General features: G+C 36.1%; 3 protein-coding genes across 4 annotated transcripts in view; 1 reads left to right on the forward strand and 2 right to left on the reverse strand.

The window, feature by feature from the left end:
• LOC122087622 (vacuolar protein sorting-associated protein 32 homolog 2) overlaps positions 1 to 6,080 on the forward strand; it is a 7,954-nt gene extending 1,874 nt beyond the window's left edge. Inside the window, exons 3-8 of the mRNA XM_042656821.1 lie at positions 623 to 722; positions 1,270 to 1,355; positions 1,485 to 1,576; positions 4,774 to 4,888; positions 4,972 to 5,167; positions 5,873 to 6,080. Coding sequence (XP_042512755.1) covers positions 623 to 722; positions 1,270 to 1,355; positions 1,485 to 1,576; positions 4,774 to 4,888; positions 4,972 to 5,163 — 585 coding nt within the window. The 3' untranslated portion in view covers positions 5,164 to 5,167; positions 5,873 to 6,080. The remainder of the gene's footprint in view (positions 1 to 622; positions 723 to 1,269; positions 1,356 to 1,484; positions 1,577 to 4,773; positions 4,889 to 4,971; positions 5,168 to 5,872) is intronic.
• A 2,512-nt stretch (positions 6,081 to 8,592) lies between these two features.
• LOC122072244 (arabinogalactan protein 41-like) lies at positions 8,593 to 9,774 on the reverse strand. The gene is made up of 2 exons (XM_042636830.1): positions 9,510 to 9,774; positions 8,593 to 8,972 (listed from the first exon to the last, which is right to left on the reverse strand). Exons 1-2 carry the CDS (start codon positions 9,619 to 9,621, stop codon positions 8,899 to 8,901), a joined length of 186 nt encoding a protein of 61 aa, XP_042492764.1. The 5' UTR covers positions 9,622 to 9,774; the 3' UTR covers positions 8,593 to 8,898.
• On the reverse strand, positions 8,593 to 17,557 carry LOC122072243 (meiotic nuclear division protein 1 homolog). Of its 2 annotated transcripts, XM_042636829.1 has the most exons (11): positions 17,324 to 17,557; positions 16,212 to 16,292; positions 14,359 to 14,475; positions 14,163 to 14,201; positions 13,917 to 14,024; positions 13,771 to 13,833; positions 13,629 to 13,680; positions 13,479 to 13,523; positions 13,295 to 13,374; positions 11,414 to 11,505; positions 8,593 to 8,972 (listed from the first exon to the last, which is right to left on the reverse strand). In XM_042636829.1, the coding sequence occupies exons 1-10, from the start codon at positions 17,324 to 17,326 to the stop codon at positions 11,434 to 11,436; spliced, it is 660 nt and encodes a 219-aa protein (XP_042492763.1). In that variant the 5' UTR covers positions 17,327 to 17,557; the 3' UTR covers positions 8,593 to 8,972; positions 11,414 to 11,433. The 2 variants fall into 2 exon arrangements, with proteins under 2 accessions (XP_042492763.1, XP_042492762.1); XM_042636828.1 differs by lacking the exon at positions 8,593 to 8,972 and having other exon boundaries at positions 11,100 to 11,505; positions 17,324 to 17,556.
• Positions 17,558 to 19,435: the final 1,878 nt, after the last annotated feature.

The following is a 19,435-nucleotide window of genomic DNA, read 5'->3' on the forward strand; positions in this document are numbered from 1 at the left end:
GGTCAAAAGGGCAGGTCCAAAAAAAAAAAAATCTCATTTGGAATCTTTACTGCTAGACGCTCGAGAACTCCTATAAGGGGGATGTGGTTCTTCCTGAGCTTCTGGTGGTAAAGATTCCAGATGGAATTAATTTATTGGACCTGCCTTTTTAGCCCCACATAATCCCTAGTAGCTGGCTTCTAGAAGCTCGAAAAGCTTAGCTGAACATTCACTGGATCAACATTTGTTTCTTGCTTCAGCATTTTTTTTGGGGAAATCAAAATTCAATAGTCAAAAGCACTGTCTTTTAGAGGCAAGATACTGTTAAATTCTATAGCAGCCAACATTGTTGGAACCAAAACTTCACTTTCTGTTCATTATGCTTAGCTTTTCTATATAGCCACATTTTTAATATGGAGTCATTTCTTTTCTTTATATCAAGTAGTTTGTCTATTTTGAAGGCAGTTATTTGAATTGGAACCTCTATTCTTTGAATTGGAACCTCTATTCTTTGAATTTTCCCAACTGTTCTAATCCATAATTGTCAATTAATTGTCTTTTATTTTTTAATTTTCTGTGTTCCTTTATTGGTATCCTGATTATGTGATTTTATTGTTGTTGTTACTTCATGGACTTTATGTAGACGCTTGAAATGCTGGAGAAAAAGGAAAAAGTCCTATTGAAGAAGGCTTCCACTGAGGTTGAAAAGGCCAAGGAATTCACTAGAGCAAAGAACAAAAGGGGTGAGATTGCAATATTTCCCTACAGCCTTAGATGGTAGAAATTTCTTCATTTACTGTATTGTATATGAAAAATTTGTTCATTTACTGTGTTGTATATGCAAAATTTACTACCAGAATACAACACATTAAGTTTCTGTAGTGAAAAATTTAGTTGTCACAATGTACTTGAGGATTCCTGCCTGAGATTCTTGCATCCTGATTTTGTTTTCAGTTTATATATCCAGTCAATCCTAGTCCTGAACATAGATACCATCCTTTTATTTCCATTGATTGGTAATGTTTGGTACTTTTAATTTATTACGTGTCTTCTGTGTATATAGTTATCTAGGGTCTCCATTTATGGACTATTAGAAAACAAAAGCAATTTGCAGTTCTCTAGGTCTATATTTTTTTTTGCTGATTTTGCATTTCAGCTCCAAATAGGACAACATTTGTATTGCTCTCCCACAACCCATTCTCATGGTTGAAGCTGCCCCAAAGTGGTTTCTTCTTTCTAATTTTTTTATTGCTTTATGATTGAACTCTCTACTCTGTTGTTGATATCTAGCGGCAATACAATGCTTGAAAAGGAAAAGGCTATATGAACAGCAAATTGAGCAGCTGGGTAATTTCCAATTGCGCATCCATGATCAGGTGCATTTGCAATTTTAATCTCTCAAATGATTAGTAGTTTCCAAAGTAGTATTGGTTGATATTACCCATTGATGATTTGGTGTGAATATCTCTGAATGTCAACTCTATGTTGTCGTGTTGAAACTTCAGATGATATTGCTAGAAGGTGCAAAAGCGACAACTGAGACTGTAGATGCATTGCGAACTGGTGCGTCTGCCATGAAGGCTATGCACAAAGCGACGTAAGTATTAATATTTCACGTGCTTTATTGAGTATTTGAGTTTGTGTGAGAATGAGTGCTTTTAGGATCTATTTTTGTCTTGGAATCCTATTTAATTCGCTGATTTAGGATCTCTAACATGTTTTCTGTGGAAAAGCTTTTATGTAGAGCTACTTCTGTTTCTTTTGCTTACGAAAGTGAAATTAACACACTGTTGTATGTTGAATTGCATTTTTATTTTGAAATCATGGTTGGAGATTAATGGAGACTGGTATAACCTTATAATAAGTTTCAGAACAAGTCTTAAGATAACAGGATTTCAGCAGGACAGCACCCAAAAGTGATCAGAATCATCAGATTAAGAGAAACTTCTGTAACACCCTAACCCCACACCAAGCCACAATATTATCCGCTTTGGGGCGAATTGCTAACGGCTTTAAAATGCGTCGTGACCATAGAAGGGATGCTATAGATTTTCAAATAGCCCAGTATACCCCCTAGTTGATGTGGGACTAAAGAGCCTGCCCCCCCTCAATGCCTCTCTTGTTTCTTGCCTAACCTTCAGGGTTCTGCGGATCTGGGCTGTTTCTTGGGCATGCCAACTTTATATTTGAATAAGAGATGTGCATAACAGGGAATATTTTTAACCTTTAAATAAATGATGGAACAACTGAACAACTTTAACAGTTGCTTGATATTTGCATGGACAGAATAGTGGAAATAGGATAGAAGAAGAAAGATATGACTTGAAGAGAGTCTCACCCCAAGCCTGGGCTAGTACCTCACCAACCACCCTAGCATCTCACCCGGAACAAAATCTCACTGCAACTTTGTTACTCATAGAAGAATTCTATGAACTCAATTCATTCAAATTCTTAACTTTTTTTTCTTCTTTTCAAAATGCTTACAAACAACTTCTTTTATAGAGAGGATTAGAGAGTTCTAGACTTATTGTGGTGTTTTCCTAGACTTAGTAGCCTTTTAACATTTCCAAGGACTTACAATGGGACTCTTTCCAAGATATTTGTTGAACCTTACATTTTCAAGGTCTTTCACAACTAACAATGAAAATAACCTGTTGAGATTCCCAAGAACCTATTGATATCCCCAAGTCTTCACAAATTTAGAGGTTTAGATGCAATTAAATAGTTTAATTCGTATTGGCCACTTCTTGCTCATATATTGGCTGTCAAAATAGTCTCATTACATTAGAAAACATAAAAATACTAAGCCTATGGCCCATATAACCCATTAGACTTGGATACGGGCTTGTTCTGGAACCTCTCTTGATCTACATCAGCTCTCATTGGCTTGGAAAAAACTCGACCTTGAGTTTTGTAGAGACGATGGAGTAGCAACATGTGGATAGCAACCTTGACTGATCCCAAACAAAAATCTGGTAATGTAGGGGCTTTAATAAGAAATTCTTCAGCCTTACGAGCTTTCTCTTCAAAATAATGAGCTGGTATCACTCAATAAATTCTCTGACAGTATGAACCATGTCTTGAGTCACCACAACTTCACGTCGTTTATCCTTTTGACAGTTGTTCTCAACCACAGCCTCGAATTCCCCCGTTTGAGCCTTGTTTGCTTTGTTCTCTTGAACGTAGTTTTCTGCAAGAGAATCCTCTACATGTTGGTCTTCCATCTTAGGATTGTCATGGACTGCCTCTTTGTTGTTGTATTCCTTTTACTCCATCTTCACTTTGTGATTGTCATCTTGGCATTGTTGCAGTGTGCCTTGATCAGAGTATTGCTCCTCAAAAGTGGGCTGCAGAGGAGTGTTTATCAATGCTGGTTGGTTCATGATCCGATGGGTGGTATTTGATGTCGAATGGATTGGTTGTCCATCACTTTGTGGAGATGTAGAATCAATGTGCTGTTCTATCATGGTCATAATATGATCAGTCAACTGTTTTAGCATGCCAATCACTTGTGCAATGGTGTATGGGGTCTGGGGTCTGGGGTCTGGTTGGCCATGTCTCTGATACCAAATAGTGGAGACTGGTCTGACCTTATAATAAGTTTCAGAACCAGTCTAAGATAACAGGATCTCACTGCAGCTATGTTTCTCATGGAAATAATTGTAATTAAATGGAAAATCATGCTTTGACTTGTCATTGATTTTACAATTAATCATTTACGTAGTCCCTCCGGCTTTTGTTACCTTAATGGTAAGGAAACTAGTGACTTGCAAACATGACCCACCTCTCTCCCTTGTATCCCACTGAAGTGGTTCAGAATTCCAGAAAAGAATTTAGAATAACAGAGTGAAACCACAATCAGACCAGGATCTATATAGAAATCGATGAACCAGACAACCAAATTCGGGACAGAAAATAGCAGGAAATTGGAGAAATTTAATAACTCAAAAACCAATGTTTTGATCAGGCTAAAAACCAGGTTGAGTGTAAGGGATTATCGGTACTTTGAGTCAATATAAGATTCTTGAAAATCAGGCAAGTAAATATGGGTGAAAAACCTGATCTCTATATGAAGTATTAGTGAAGGAAATTCAACAAGCTGATGGAAGGGATAATAAACAAGTCCACGTATGCATAGCTCAACACAAAAACTCTTAAGAAAACTGAATTTATTACGCAAAAAAATTTTCTAATCGTATGAGGGCTGTTTACATATGTATATGCCTTGTGTAATTCCTAATTCCACTGGTGTTTTGGACTCCTTGTCACTCTTTGACGCTGACTAGAGTAAACAATCTCAGAACTGGACTCTACACTAAGTTACTGACTAATGAGTATCCTGACTAACTCAAAACTCTTTACCAGCGGACTGACTCATTATGTGTCCAGGCTCCAGACCTCACCCCCACCTTTTGGGCTTATAACTTAGGCTTGTTACAAGATTAACCCCATAAACTAGTGGTTAAAGGCCCATAGAACCCTATCCATGGCCCAAAAAATAAGGTCTTCCTGGAACCAATTTGGCAGTCTTAACTGCATCAACCACACAACCACACTAGCCTTGCTCCAGTTTTGAACTTTTAGTTTATCTTGTTAATATTTTGTAAAAATCTCCTGTCTATAGCAGTTGTTGCATGCCATCAGTACCGTTCGTATGTTTATCTACTGATGAGCATGAGAGATGGTAGCAATTTGGCCCATGAAGTGCTGCTCTTATTATAATAGATGAGGATAAAGTTTTTACTTTCATATTCAAAATATTATGGATGTTAAAAATGGCATATTATTGAACAGGAATATTGATGATGTGGACAAGACAATGGATGAGATAAATGAGCAGACTGAGAACATGAAACAGATTCAGGAAGCATTATCAGCTCCCATTGGTGCAGCAGCGGACTTTGACGAGGTATACACACTTTTGAACTTTATCCTCACCAGATTTTTGACCCCTCCTGGTTCTGAAGTGTCTAAACTCTTTTGTTATTGCAGGATGAACTTGAAGCAGAGCTTGAAGAATTGGAGGGAGCTGAGTTGGAAGAACAGCTACTTCAGCCTGCAACAACTGCACCTGCAGCTCCAGTGCATGTCCCAGCCAGCAGGATACCAGCTCGCCCAGCTGCTCAGAAGAACACAGCTGAGGAAGATGAGTTAGCTGCATTGCAGGCAGAGATGGCACTTTGAACATGTAATGGTTCTGTATTAATTCATTATTATCTTTCTACTTATTAGGTGCTCAAATTTTTTTAATGGACTGATAGGATGCAGAATTCCCGAGGCATTTGGAAGCGGTTGTTCTCAGACATAACCTTGCCTCTGTGGTTCAGTCATTGATTGATTTAATACTTTCCACCCAATCTCAGATCTGTTGAGTGCTTGTTCAGATATAGCGCAACTCAACTAAGCCTTACCCAAAAATGGGGATCTGTTGGGTGCTTGTTTAGATATAATACATGAATCATTTTTATCATTCAATTATATTTAACGCACACTTCTTGTCAGCCCTAATATTTTCTATCATGCTCAAACTTTTCATCCACACGGGCTGGTGATTTGGCATGTGGACTTGTTGGATAGGTTGGACCCCCTGGACAGGCCACTTGTCAAATTTTGTGTTCTGCCCCAACTTTTTGGCCCGTCACATTATGGGTTTGTTCTATTGATTTTTCAACAGTTCCAGTTGAATTCTTGTTGAGCTCAATTGACTTTTCAAACTTTTTTAAACCTTTTAATTACACACCAGATATCATATTGGTCTGAATTTTTTACTATTGCATCAATGATGACCAAATTTGTGCCACATGCCACTTGGTAATTATCCAGGTCCGTTTCTTTTAATTTAGAACATTTAGAGAATTTCGTCTTTTGAACTGAACTGGTTTAGGTGTTGCAGGTACTCGTGGAGTGCACAAAGATTATGTAAAGATAAGTTTTACTCATTACATGTTCACTGGGTTTCCATTCATACACAGCAGTCCTCATTGTGCATTCTCTGATAAGATCACATTGTAGACGAGGTATAAAGTAAATGTCTTATTCTCTATATCTGTATTGTACTTCCCAGAACTTTTCGAAGTTTGCAAATATATTTGGATTACTTATCAGGCGAGTTCATTTATTCCGTGGATCTCTTTAATAACCAAGTTAAATCACTGGAGAGGCTTGTTATGTATGAATAATGAAGGATATGCCAACTGTGTATAATGTTGTTTTGAGCTCCGGGCAATGTAAATGTGCTGGAACCTGGGAGTGTGTATGTAGGGTAATGAAAGCTTTGATGTCTCTTAAGTGGGTGTCACACAATTGTTGTTCTCTTCCCACATTTGAAACCCCGAACTGTTTATCCATGCTAAAATTGATTTGTGGGGTTTAAAAAGTTCATCACATTACCTTTTGCATTTAAGAGGGTTTGGATAGTGATTGCGTTAGGAAATTGATTGTTTTTATTGTTTCAACAGCCTCTCCTCAAACTTTAGGCATTTGGGGAATGGAGGGATACATGGGCAAGTTCAGAGATATATATTTTTGGGTGGTTGTGTCAGTGTTTGTTGGGGGGGGGGGGGGAGATCCTGGAAAGGTATCTCTCTTCTTCCTTGTATTCTGGCTCTGTTTGGTTGCAAAGTGTGGAAAAAGAAGTGAAGGGATTTTCATTTTCTGTAAAACATATATCGTTTTTAAGGAAATATATGTATTCTCTTACAACCAAAACTTGAAATGGACTTGTACTATAAGCACAAATATTTCACTTTCTGGAAAAATATTTCCATTTCCTTTGCAATTAAGCGGAGCTTCAAAGAAAAGTCAATTACCCTACCCTTTTAGTATACTTCAAAATCAAACATGGCTGATGGTCTCTGGTCTCTAATTTTACAAGGTAAGCATGGTAGGTGTTATGTATGTCTCGAATATTTTGGTGGTGTTCCGAATGTGATTTTTTTCAGAGGTCTTTGGTGGTAGCAGAGTACAGTACAATCCAAGGGATCGACCGAACTTGAAGGAGCATATAATTGTTCTATTGTCTTCTTGTGGAAGCAAATGAGATTTGGGGTTTTTATAAGTTTGGGTTTTTAGGGAAGTGTATCTTTTCTTCTAACAATCATCTTCAGCTTCGCCTGTAGACATAGTACATCACATTGGTGTTTGAATCATCTTAAATATCTGTATCGTATTTGTTTAATTAGTTTGATTTTTCATGTTTCTAATGTCTGCTCTAACAGTGGGTGTCCTAGGTTTTTCATATACAATATCGAAACCTCTCGATAAGGGGCTAAAACTATATCAGGTCCATTAGGACGTGAAGCATGGGTGGATAATTATTTTTAATTGGCCTCATTGCCATACCTAGTCCCTTCTGCTTTTGAAGGTGGAAATGGTTTGAACGGTTTTACATGGTTGGGCGTAGGAAGTGCTTAACAAACAAGAGCTCTGCTGGAAGGTTTATTGCTAGCAAACAATATGCATTTTGCTCATAATTCGAAATATTGTATAGTGATTATATAAAATGTATTTTAAATGATTTTGACAAAGAAGGGAAAGAGTTCGGAAGTGTGGCCCCTATGCTAGTGGGAACAAACACATAAGCATCAACAGGGGCAAGAATAGGGTGTTTCCATAGCGTGGGATTGTCATTTTGCTTCACCCTGGCACGGGCTTTGCTATCAGCAGGGTTCTTGTTCCCAGCAAAGAATGTGCCCCTCAAGAAACAAAAATAAAACAAAGGAAACGGTTTCAAATCTGCTAGAGCTGGACTCGCAATTTGTTGCAGCTCTAATGGCCTTATATGCCACTTGACGTGTTAAAGGGGCCAAATTTTAGTGCTGTTTAGGTGCCACTTAAATGTGTTCTGTTTGAATCCAAATAGTTAAAAAAAAAAAAAAAAAAAATGGAATTATTCCTGTCCATAGTTTCAAATATTATTATTTAAGATAATTTCTGAAAAATATTGATGTGATGAAGTCACACATGGGTGGCAAGGGAAAGCAAGACTGAAATTGAACGCTTATAAGAGATCCAATTATCTGGTCATCGCCGGAAAGAGCAAAACAAAAAAAAAAAAAGGATAAAAATAAAGAGCGATAGACAAAAGAGATAATTTACAAGATATGATCCATCTGTATTTAACATATCTATTCAAAACGTTGAACCTAAAAAGAAAAGATGAATTCTATATTTTAAAATATTCTGATATATGTTGATGAATCCTTTTTTATTAGATTATACTTATTACTAGTATGAAGGAATTGAAGTGATTTTCACAAGCAAAAAAATCATTTTGATGGATGCAAACTGCTTCATTTTGTGGGTGTTTCATATGTCTTTGCCTTGAAATGGATGTTATGAAAAAACTTCAATTAAGGTTAAAAAAAAAATGAGGATTCTTCAGTTCTTTCCCTCACAAGCTGAGAAAGTAATCATTATTATTTCAAAATACTTCAATCGATACACACAAGAAATAGGCTGATTTGTGTTTTGCCCTCATTTTTAGTAAATGAAATTTTATTTATGGACAAATTTATCTGTACAAAGAACTGTTCCACTCATAAAGAATCCGATATTGCCCATCCCATCCCATGCCAATATTCCTGCCTCTAAATAAGAGCTTGTGCAAATAACTACTTCAAAAAAGCTTTCTATGACTTATTACAAGGTAATCATAAATTTGATAGAAGCATCACAACTGCTTATTTTGAGCCTTCTCAAATGGGGAGATGAGGAAAAGAAAGCTAAAGAAAGGAGGAAAAAGGATTTAGGGTTATTAAAGTCATGATGAAATTGGAACAACAAGAAATTCCCCAAGCAGAAAACAAGAGGGGAAGATTTAAAAAAGAAAACAAGAAAAAAAAAATCTGTTTTGAATGCCAGGAACTTAACATATCTATCTATCAATCTCTCTTTCCACATCCCTGCTTTATAAGAGTTTTAATGAATAATGTAGGTGAGCACCAGGGCAGCCAGCATGAGCACATAAGCTATTCCTTGATCTATAGCTACTCCTGCAAAAATTACCCAAAAACAAATTCAATGCCCAGGATCACATTACCATTTAGCTACCTACCTATAGTGTTTAAGCATGCAAAATAAATCCAAACAGCCCAGGTAGCTCTGCTAAGCCTTTAGAATTTCACAAAACCTAATTAAGTCTAAGGCTGTGTTTTTGTTATTCATTCTCGGAATAGATTCTGGGTCTAGAATGTATTCTGAAACTCATTCTTCTCTATTTTCTTGCTTCTGAATGCATTTTTAGATTCATAATCTAAAATTCTCATTTGATAACACCACCAAATGAATCAAATTGTTAATTCCAACCTTCAAATGCTTCCCCCCATTTAAACATAATCAATCACCCAGATATTAGTGGATCAAGATCTACCTCTACCCCTCTGTCTCTCTGTGCCTCTGGTTTATGGGGGAAAAGCCAAAAACACACAGCCATGTAAGAAAGAGAATGATTTAAGAAAGGATACAAAGAATTTCCAAAGATGTAATGAGAAGTAGAAAGAGAAGGGAAACCATGGGTTGGGCATACAAACCATCGCTTGAAGGAGCAGGTGCAGGGCTCTGAGCATTAATGGCAGGGCAAATCAGAGCAAGGAGAAGAGCCACAACCGCCATTGTTGTAAACGAAACTCTCAACAACTCCATTGAATCGAATTTCAAAGTCCAAGCCTTTCACTTTCAACCCCCCCCCCTCTCTCTCTCTCTATCTACTCCTGTGTTAACAAGCTTGAGAGATACAAGAATTGGGGCTTGGTGGCTGGCCTGAAACTCGAAACTGAATCATTGTTGCATTTACTAGGGCTTATATAAAAGAAACTGAATTGAGGGAAAAAGAATCTCTTTTAGAATCCAGACAGTCTGGCCTACAACGATGGTCACAGTGCATGACAGCATAAGCAACAGATCTGTCCTGGTGCCACTAGATGTTCACCGCGTGTACGGATGATATGTATCCTGCACGTTCTCATTTATTGGTGAATTGCGAAACCCCCGGGGTCTCCACATGCATCCCATGATTGGGTTGGAAGATACATTTTAGTAATTTAGTATAATCTCACCACCTTCTAAAATTCCTCTCTTTCTGGTATGCTCATGTGCTAACACTCTTTACCCAATTTTTTTTTTTTTTTGCATAAATAATCCTCTTCGTCCTGTGGCAATAAATGGGACAAGTATTGGTACTTGAAGCATATGAGCAAGTGAATGTACGTGTATAGATCTCAATTCGTTACAAACAAGTTCCGAAGTGCTTTAAAACAAACGGATGCGATCTCCCCTACCGATATGTGGTATCGATTAAAATCCATTGGTGAGAACGAATAAATCGAAAACATAATGACAAGGCTTGGGCACCATTTGACAACGTTCTGCTTCTGCGCTTTCTTGTTCTCAGAAACGGAGAAATAACCTAAAAAGCGTTTGATAAAATTGTTATGTTTCACCTATTTCTAGAAACATAAATCAAAATTTATACCTATTTACAATTCTAAAAACGACTTTGACGAAACGACTTTGACGAAACAAGTCCATTGTTCCAAAAAAGAATTTCAGAGAAAAGAAGGCTGTTGTTTCCAATAAATCTCTCAACTATTTAAACCTAAAAAGATGCAATTGAACCCTCTCTCCCTTTTGAACATCCGATGATACTATTGGGGTTTTTAGTGACATTATGTCTACAAAAAATGTTTTGAGAAATAGGTTTATCAAACACCTAAAAATCCTTTTTTTTTTTTGAAAATGTGAAAAGCCGTTTCTGTTGTTTCTGTGCTATTTCAAGACACAGAAATAACAGAAACATTATCAAACGGTGCCTTAATTTGATCGTCAAGAAATCAATAGAAAATAAAATATTTAAAGAATTTTAAATTTGAGGAGAAAAATACACATAAAGCAATGATTTCATCATAAAAACAAAATGGCATCATACTGCAATCATTGACTTATTTGTTTATCTCCCTTCTCAAATTCAATTTTTTTTTTCCTTTTCTTTTCTCCACTTCCTACAACCAAACTAAGCCCAAGGGAAAATTCAATTTCTATCAATTTTGTTTTCTTATCACTTTCTCTTATCAATTTGTTATTAGGTTCGTTTCGATTTATTATATATATATATATAACACAACTAAACCACAAATGAAATGGGATTCCATTCTACAGAGATCATAAGCTTCTTATCATCGGGCTATGGACCATTAATAGGAGACTGAATGTATTGGCAAAGAATCACGTAGCCTCCATATCCATAGTTTTGTAACAGATGATAATGCTATTGATGTAATTGTAAGGATGAAGCATCTTCAAAAAAGTAAGGGAGAAGAATGCATGTGACTTGGGAAGTCTTTTGTAATACTCAGCATCCTTTCTAGACTGGGTCTTTCTGGAACAACAACAACGTTCAAAGTATCCAACATATTCAAACTCTTGGAGACAAATTTACCTTTAGATACCTTTCAGGATCTAATCACCAACTATGTTGGGTGGGAGCAACACTGAGGGCTCCAAATAATCAAAGTCATCTGCTATTCCTACCTGCAGTTGGATTGGGAAAAACGATGTCATGAAAACTACAAATATGTGTAATGAGAGTATTCTCTCTAAATAAGTATATTTATAGGGAAAATCTTGTTGTAACTGAAGTGAGAGCAAAAGAAGTTATAATCTTACTTTTTTGCCTTCTTAGTATAACGTACTTCATTCAAAGAGGGTAATTAAACTTGTCATTTTGCTTGTATACCCAAAAAACAAGTAAGACACTGACAGCTCTTGAGAATAACATAATGATAAATCACATTAAAAGTATTTTGTAAACCCTTTTCCACCAGACTTAAAGATTTATGGGAATAAGAAAAAGGCAATTAAAAGAAGGTTATAGCAGTATGCACCATAATTTATATCAGTTCAGTACTTTTACCAGGGATATTCAGAATTTAGGTACATAAAATTCCACATAATATAGGAAAAAGGCCATATAACATGGGAGAATATGCTTAATGCATCTAACAAGTAGGATAATTTTTTGTTTTTTTTGAGGGTGAGGGTATCGGTGGATGAGATTAAATTCTTACACCAACCAGGAGCTTCGATAGGCATTACATTCTGGTTTCCATTCCCCTGATTCCCCAGATTCTTGCAGCCATTTTGCTCCGAAATTTCATTTTCATCTATGTTGTCTGCTTAGAGCCTTAGAAGTCTCACACGAACAAACCAAGAAAAACAAGGAATGAACCTTCTTATTCCACACATGAGTTTTGAAAATTTAATTTGGGATCCCATTAATACTGACTCTCTTCAGGTTTAGTTCCTCATAGCCTCTGTAGTGTAGACACTTATCAACAATGTTGCCTTGTTATAGTATCATGCAAACATTAAGATTGTTATATTTATCTGGTTTTCTCTCCTTTCTGATTTTGATTTAAGATTAAAAAAAAAAAAGAATGTGGCCAGCAAGTTACGGGAAAAAGCTGAGACTTTGCTTCTTTATTTTGACTGACCTGACTGAAGGTCATGTTTCCTCCTTTCTCTAGGTTTCTCTCATTATCGTATCAAAGGTAAACAGTTATTCAGATAAAGACAGTTATAACTAGAATCCAATATAGAAAGTATCCTCCAAGTCTCAAGTCTATCCTAAATTATATTTTAGAAAACGCTAGGGTGATACCTTAGTGCACTGAAGCAATAGGAGGCTTCTGCTAGTTAGCTGACCCCTGGGTCGTCCTAGCATTGCTATTAAATTTTTTATTTCTCTATGTCTACGCTGATCATTGAACAAACCTACATCTGCAAATCCAAGAGACAGATTAATCATTTTACCAGGACTCGGTGTCTACAACAAACCAACAGGTGTGGGAATTCTGCAGTTAAGAGATCTAGAATGTTAAAGAAAAGCCAGGGCTTCCATAATTAAATTCAACAAGGGACAACTTTACACAAAATCCACTTGCTTTGTGTTTCCATATGTGTGATTGGTCTAACAGGCATGATTTGTGGTAAACTCCCACTAACAAGGTATTGTCAATTTCATTAGACTGCAACAAGCCTTGGGATGCATTACACTGGAATTCATCATATTTTATCACAGCAGTTGGGAAACACATAGTCCAGGACTTCAATTGATTGGACAACATAATAATGAAATAGCAGAAAGTTCTGATTCCCATCATGCACAAAAATTCTGTGCATATCAAATACCAAACAACAAATGTGCTTATGTTTTTGTTGGATCATCCTTGCATGGGACAAGAAGGAACAGGAATATGATAGTGCTTCACAGCAAGCATGTGCAATCACATGCATATTGAAGGAATAATCAATAACTTACCTCCCTGTACATGTGTTCAAGTTGTTCTTTGGCTTCGGGAAAATTGTTTGAACACCACTGCCTTACTGTGAAGATATTGTCTGCAGAATGGTTCCAGTGCTGTAAGTATAAGTCAACGGGCCATGGAGTGCTTAATGTTGCTCCACCTTGTAGAGAAAAAGAGAAGATGGAATATGTATAATACCTGTCCACCTGTTAGATGCTGCATGGGCAACCTCAATTGCATTACCTGCAAATGTGAAAATAAAAGTGTTTGTCTAGGAAAATTTTGGAGAGATGCCACAAAACCATTTATTAAAGAATAATAATACGCATAAGGTTGTTTTTCACAGACTCATTGCTTCAAGGGCAGCTGGATCATTGTCAGCATATCTCCCCAATTCATCCTGCAAAATCAGAGCACAGCCTCCAGCCGTAAACTTCCATAAGGATTTCAAAATATTCAGTCTGGAGCAAAAATGGATATTTGAAACTACCTTCAGCTCGTTATACTTGACTTCAATGGCTTTCAACTCATCCAAGGCCTGCCCTCGCTCATCCTGTAATGAAGCCTTGAAAGGTAAATGGAAAATCCCAAAACTTAATCTCTATTAGTAATTTTAGAAAAACTATAAACACTTACAGATTCCTCTCTGCCCTTCTTTAATCCATCCCTCCGGTCCATAAGTTCTGGAAGCCTTTTCGTACCAATTTCAAGATCAGATTCTAGTTTGCGGTGCACATTCCTCAGCTATACAACAATGAAATGATGATCATAATAAAGATGAAGATGGATACACTATCATTTAAACACAAAACCACTTCATAAAGCAGGCAAAGCCATCAAGGGGGTGGGAGGAGAGAGAGGACTGGGGACTCAAATCTTCACCTGATTTCCAGCACAACTTGGAAGACTCCAAAAGTAAACCTGGAAGTGGGAAAATGAACTTAGCATAGATGAAATCCAGACAAGCGTGTATGGAGGAAGTTCTAACATCCAAGTAGGATGGGCAATACAACACAAATACATATCCTTCATGTGCACACACTGAATATTCATATTTCCTATTGAACCAAATACTTACAGAGATGCCTATCTTGTCCTTCAAAACAAGGTCATCATCCACCAGACTTTGCACAACATCTTTCACAGACTGACTGATAACACCTTTCTTGGGGCCCAACTTCTCTAGTTCTCTAAGCTGAAATTGTAGACAGAACTTAAGTCATTGAATATGGAAAGACAAATAGTGGATCAAGGTGAATCCATGGAGTCCTTCAAGAACAATGTCAACCATCAGACCAAGAAAAAAAGAGTAGGGCAAAAAGAAAGGCTATCTAACCATGTAGTGTAAGTATCAAAAAGAAAAAAAATGTAGCGTAAGCTCTAACGAATGACTGTAACCCTCTGGCAAATACACGATAGACAAAGATAAGTATTTGAATCTAGAGAGATAAAACAGGAGAATCCATGGAGTTCTTAAAGAACAATTGTGTGATGTTAGCACTCAGCCCTGTGTCAATTTCATTGAGACAGTACTAAGCAATAGCTGGATGCTGAAGCTCATCAATTATGGTGTATATAATTTGTTAAATGCCAAGAAAATCAACATCCAAGGTTTCAGCCTTTAGTGAAATGTTCCTAGTTCAGATCTGCCTAGGATTCACACTTCATTACAACAGTATACTCGTACCCCCAACCACCCAAATGAAGAAATACATAGCAACAGAAGATATATCTGAAGTTCCTAGACATATATAGCTGGTTGGAAGAAAGCGGGTAAGGTGATCAAAGCATTTATCTACATGCAGGTGGATTTAATAATACCCCCAGTTACTGATATACTATGAAAATGCAAGCAGATAAAATTTACCAATGCTAGAGAGTTACTTTTGCTAAAACATATCAAAAGCAAATCTTAGAGACCCTTGATCCAAGTTAATAATAATTCAGTAAAATGCAATACATAAATAAATAGTAAACTCTATCTCCAGAGCATACACAGGTAATAGCCAACACGAATTATACGATATATTGGAGAAACAACTAAGATCCACGTGATGGTTTTTCTAAACTACATATCTTTATAAAACTTCAGATTTCTCAAAATTCTGAGGAATGCTAGAAACATTAAATGCTTCAAAGTGAATTATGAGTTGCAATAAGCTGTGAAAAAACTGCTTTACACCCATGATAACATGAAGAGTCTCATGATTTCTTTATCCTGAGTGAAGAATGATAGTGCACAGCCAAGAGAATGGAACTCTAACAATATAACCCCTCTTATACCTGTGAGTCTGTGAATACAGTATGCTGTTAGAACTTATTTGACCAGCAGATAAATAATATCAATATTTTTCATCAGGAATGAACTCTTCATTAATGTGTGCAAACTCTGTAAATTCAAAACAAACTTCTGTTTTACAGTGATGGCTGAAGGGAACACAACAAAAGGAGGAAAAACAAGGGGGGAGGGGGAGTGTTCCAATGAGCAACTACAGATCCAGCAATTCTCGAGACTATTCCATCCAAATTTTAACTTATTTGACTAGCGGATGGATAATATCAGTCTTCTGAACATGAATTGGACTTCATTAATATGCAGAATCTCTTCTCTTGTGAAAGGGAAACAAATATGAGGATCGAATCCAGATACAAGAAACATAATAACATATAGCAGGTGTGCAATGATACATAAAACATCGTCATAAATATTCAGAAAGTAACTTGCAGGTCAACATCAATATTCCAAACAAATTTGAAGGTAGGACACAAAAAGGAAACAGAAATAATATGAGAAAAATCAATTAATTCAAAAAAAAAAAAAGTTTCCCAGAAGCAGAGGCTGGTTCCTTATGTTGTGCTCGATCAAACTGCAAGGAAAACATGGAGTTTGTGAGAACTAAAAATGTGAGAAACATTTATAGCTTCACTCACAAGGAAGAAGTCTTGAGATTCATAGAAGATTTTAAGAATTTGTTCACGTTTATCTTCCAAAGAAAGCCCTCTTTTCTTTGACTGCAAAACGCACAAATAAGAAGATTCACAGATCAAATTCCATCCATGGTAGGAGAATTACATTAACAGGGGGATGAATATACTTACGTAGAAGCAAAGGTAACAAAATTGAGTCCACACTGAGAGGAAGTGAAGTTACTCGGTAAATAATGTGATTCCTCCTACACCTATTTATTTACTTCAAACAAGCCTATGGCCCTCTTCGTAGCCTCTCTTTTTGTTTCTAATATTGTAAGTTGGCATCTATTAAGTATACAGTCTTTGACTTAATTGGGACATTTTAGACACATTTGGCATAGATTTGATCTTATCACTTTGATTAAAAAAAAAAAATGGAAGGATGCAATACCATCTCCCATATGCAGATCAAGAACATTTTTATTAAGAAGATCATATGCTAGTGAACCCCACCAAATGACTAAAGATTTGGCTTTCACTTGCATGCTTTGTAGGGGCTCTTTCTCCTCTTATATCTATTGCAGAAATTTAAGATATAATCAAAACCTCTACCGGAGGGGAGAGTATAGTCGGTTTAAGGATTTGCAATTTGATCACATTATTCCCTTTTTGATTTTGTAGCCCAGTTGATGACAAGATGATTAAGCTAGTTGATTTTTCATGCACAAAGTTTACCTATCTGTTCTAGTATTCACCAATTACTTAACAGAGATCGCGTGAATTACAACTAAACACTGACAAAAAAAAAAAAAAAAAAAAAACTAGAGAAAACTTAATACTATGAGTTCAGGTACGAATTCCAGATTATTATGTAAGGGATTAATTGATCAAAACAATAAGTGATGGAAACACCAGAATTTTAATGTCAAGAATAAAAAAAAAAACACTAGAATTCATTTTTCAAGGAAAAAAAAAAAAAAAAACCTAAAATTCCGAATTACGTCGGAAGAGAAACAGCTAATTAGCAAGTTCTATGTGAAAACAAAGACAAGAAAAGGCGATCGCATTTGATCTGTATAAGGAACAGAGACAGAAAACTACAAAAAAATTAGGGTTTCAGGGAGTTGATTTACCATGTTGAAACCTCTTTCTTGCGTTCTTGTCAGGAGAAAGACTGAAGAAGCGATGTGGATTGTGGAGTGGATCGTTCAGTTCACGAAATGTAGTCTACTTTTGGCGGGAGACTCTATAGTTGTTCTTGCGGGATTTCAAATTACCGAAAAACCCCACTTGGAGATAGAATTCCTTCCCAGTCCCGTCTTTCTATGCTTCTGTTTGGCAGAGCCGCAGAGCGAGATCCGGGAGAGTGGTCGGTCAGTCCTTGGGTCGTAATTACAGATGTAAATGTCTTTAAGGGTGTCAATGGGCGGGCTGGTTCGGGTTTTTAAAACCCCAGCCCAACTTCAAGTTCTCTTACTTGGCCCAAGCCTAGATATCTCAGCCCAGGCCCAAATATGTCAGGCTCAGCCCAATTTAATATTGGGCTGGATTGGTCCAGGTTGACTTTGATTGATTTGCCCACACTTAATTTTTGCCATTTTAGGGCTGGGCTGACCCTGATTGAACCTAGCGACCCTTTTATTTTTGCCATTAGTGATATTTATATATCCTAAAAATAAGACGAAAAAAATGAAAGGTCTCTATGATGACTTAACTTCTTCTTTCCTAAGAGAAATAGGAAAAAAGATAAAAAAAAAAAAAAAAAAAAAATGAATCAATGAATGAGGGACCGTGGTGTAAATATTAATTTTCATGTAATTAACCATTTATAATTTATGAAAAGGTTTCACATTTTCTAGGCTTCTTTGGATGTCATGGACACTCTAGGAGATAATTTTAAGTGTTCTAAACTCTTCTTCTTTATCTTTTCCTCACATGCTCTCTCAAACTCCTACTCTATTTTGCTTATAATTTTATTGTTGTTTGAGAAAGTGTTGTTATTCTCTTGTCTTGAATGATTAAGCACAACCCGCGTGTGTCTCGATATGACCCAGTAAGTGAGTGCAAGAACTAGTCCAAACGGCAGTTGATTCACATTACGTCAGATTGCACCATAACGGACGTCTATAGTCTTAAGGAAAGTAAGCAGTGGCAAGAGTCAACTCTACTATTTTCTCCTAAAATCATCAAATTCATTTGCCGTATAGTAATGAGTTCATGAATATTCATGAAGCATCACAATAGAAGTGATTTCAGTTAATGGCCATTGATGATTTTTTTTTTTTTTTTTTTTTGGGTGGGGGGTGCAATGAACCCCAATCCTCCCTCATTATCATTGAGAGGGATGGGGGATCTATCTCTCATTTGATTATTACTTTTCACAACATATGGTCATGTATTTATGCTCTAAGCACAATACCAAGCAAGCTCAAAGATTCTCTTTAATTTTCATAGAGGTGTAAGTGTCTTGCTTAAAGAGCAAAAAATTTTTGGTCAAATGAGGGTCGGCTGCCCGCACTATTACTTTTGAGATTTGTTATTATTATTGGACAATAAATATTTTAATATTTATTTAAAATAAAAAATAAATACAAATGTTGTATTTATATTTTATAATGGTTGTTAATCTCTCATCCATTTTAATTTTCTTCTTTATTTTTTTATCCCTCCCAATATTCTCTCCATTAAATTATTATTTACCATATTGTCTCTTTTGTGTTTCTTAGCTATAATGTATTAAAACATTTCTACCAAAAATAAAAATAAAAAATTATTAAAATATTTCACTGAAAAAAAAAAGAAGAAATGTATTAAAACCTCCTAGATTCTCTTTAGGTATTTGTATTCAAATTGGAAACTCACAAGCACATCTTTTAAACTTCTTAATACATATATAGCCAAATCCCAACTACCCATCCATGTCACGCACACGTACATGCAGTGGGCACATGTCATATAAAATTAGAAGATAATTTGAAATATAGTGTTTAATGTTGCATTATTTATTTTTGTATTTGATTTATTTTCTTCCGAAGATATATAAATTTGAATGGTGAATTGCCATAGGAATACTACTATTGTACCTTAGTGTAATGTCAATGTATTGTCTGTCATATGGCAAGTCAAGTGGAGCATAAAATGTTATAAATATTTAATATTTAACTATCATAGTTATCTATTCAAATAAAATTTATTTTCATTTAAAATATAAATAAATAATATTTTATTTTTCTCAATTTCTTATG

This window comes from Macadamia integrifolia, chromosome 2 (genome assembly GCF_013358625.1).
Source record: "Macadamia integrifolia cultivar HAES 741 chromosome 2, SCU_Mint_v3, whole genome shotgun sequence".
Classification (NCBI taxonomy): Eukaryota; Viridiplantae; Streptophyta; class Magnoliopsida; order Proteales; family Proteaceae; genus Macadamia; species Macadamia integrifolia.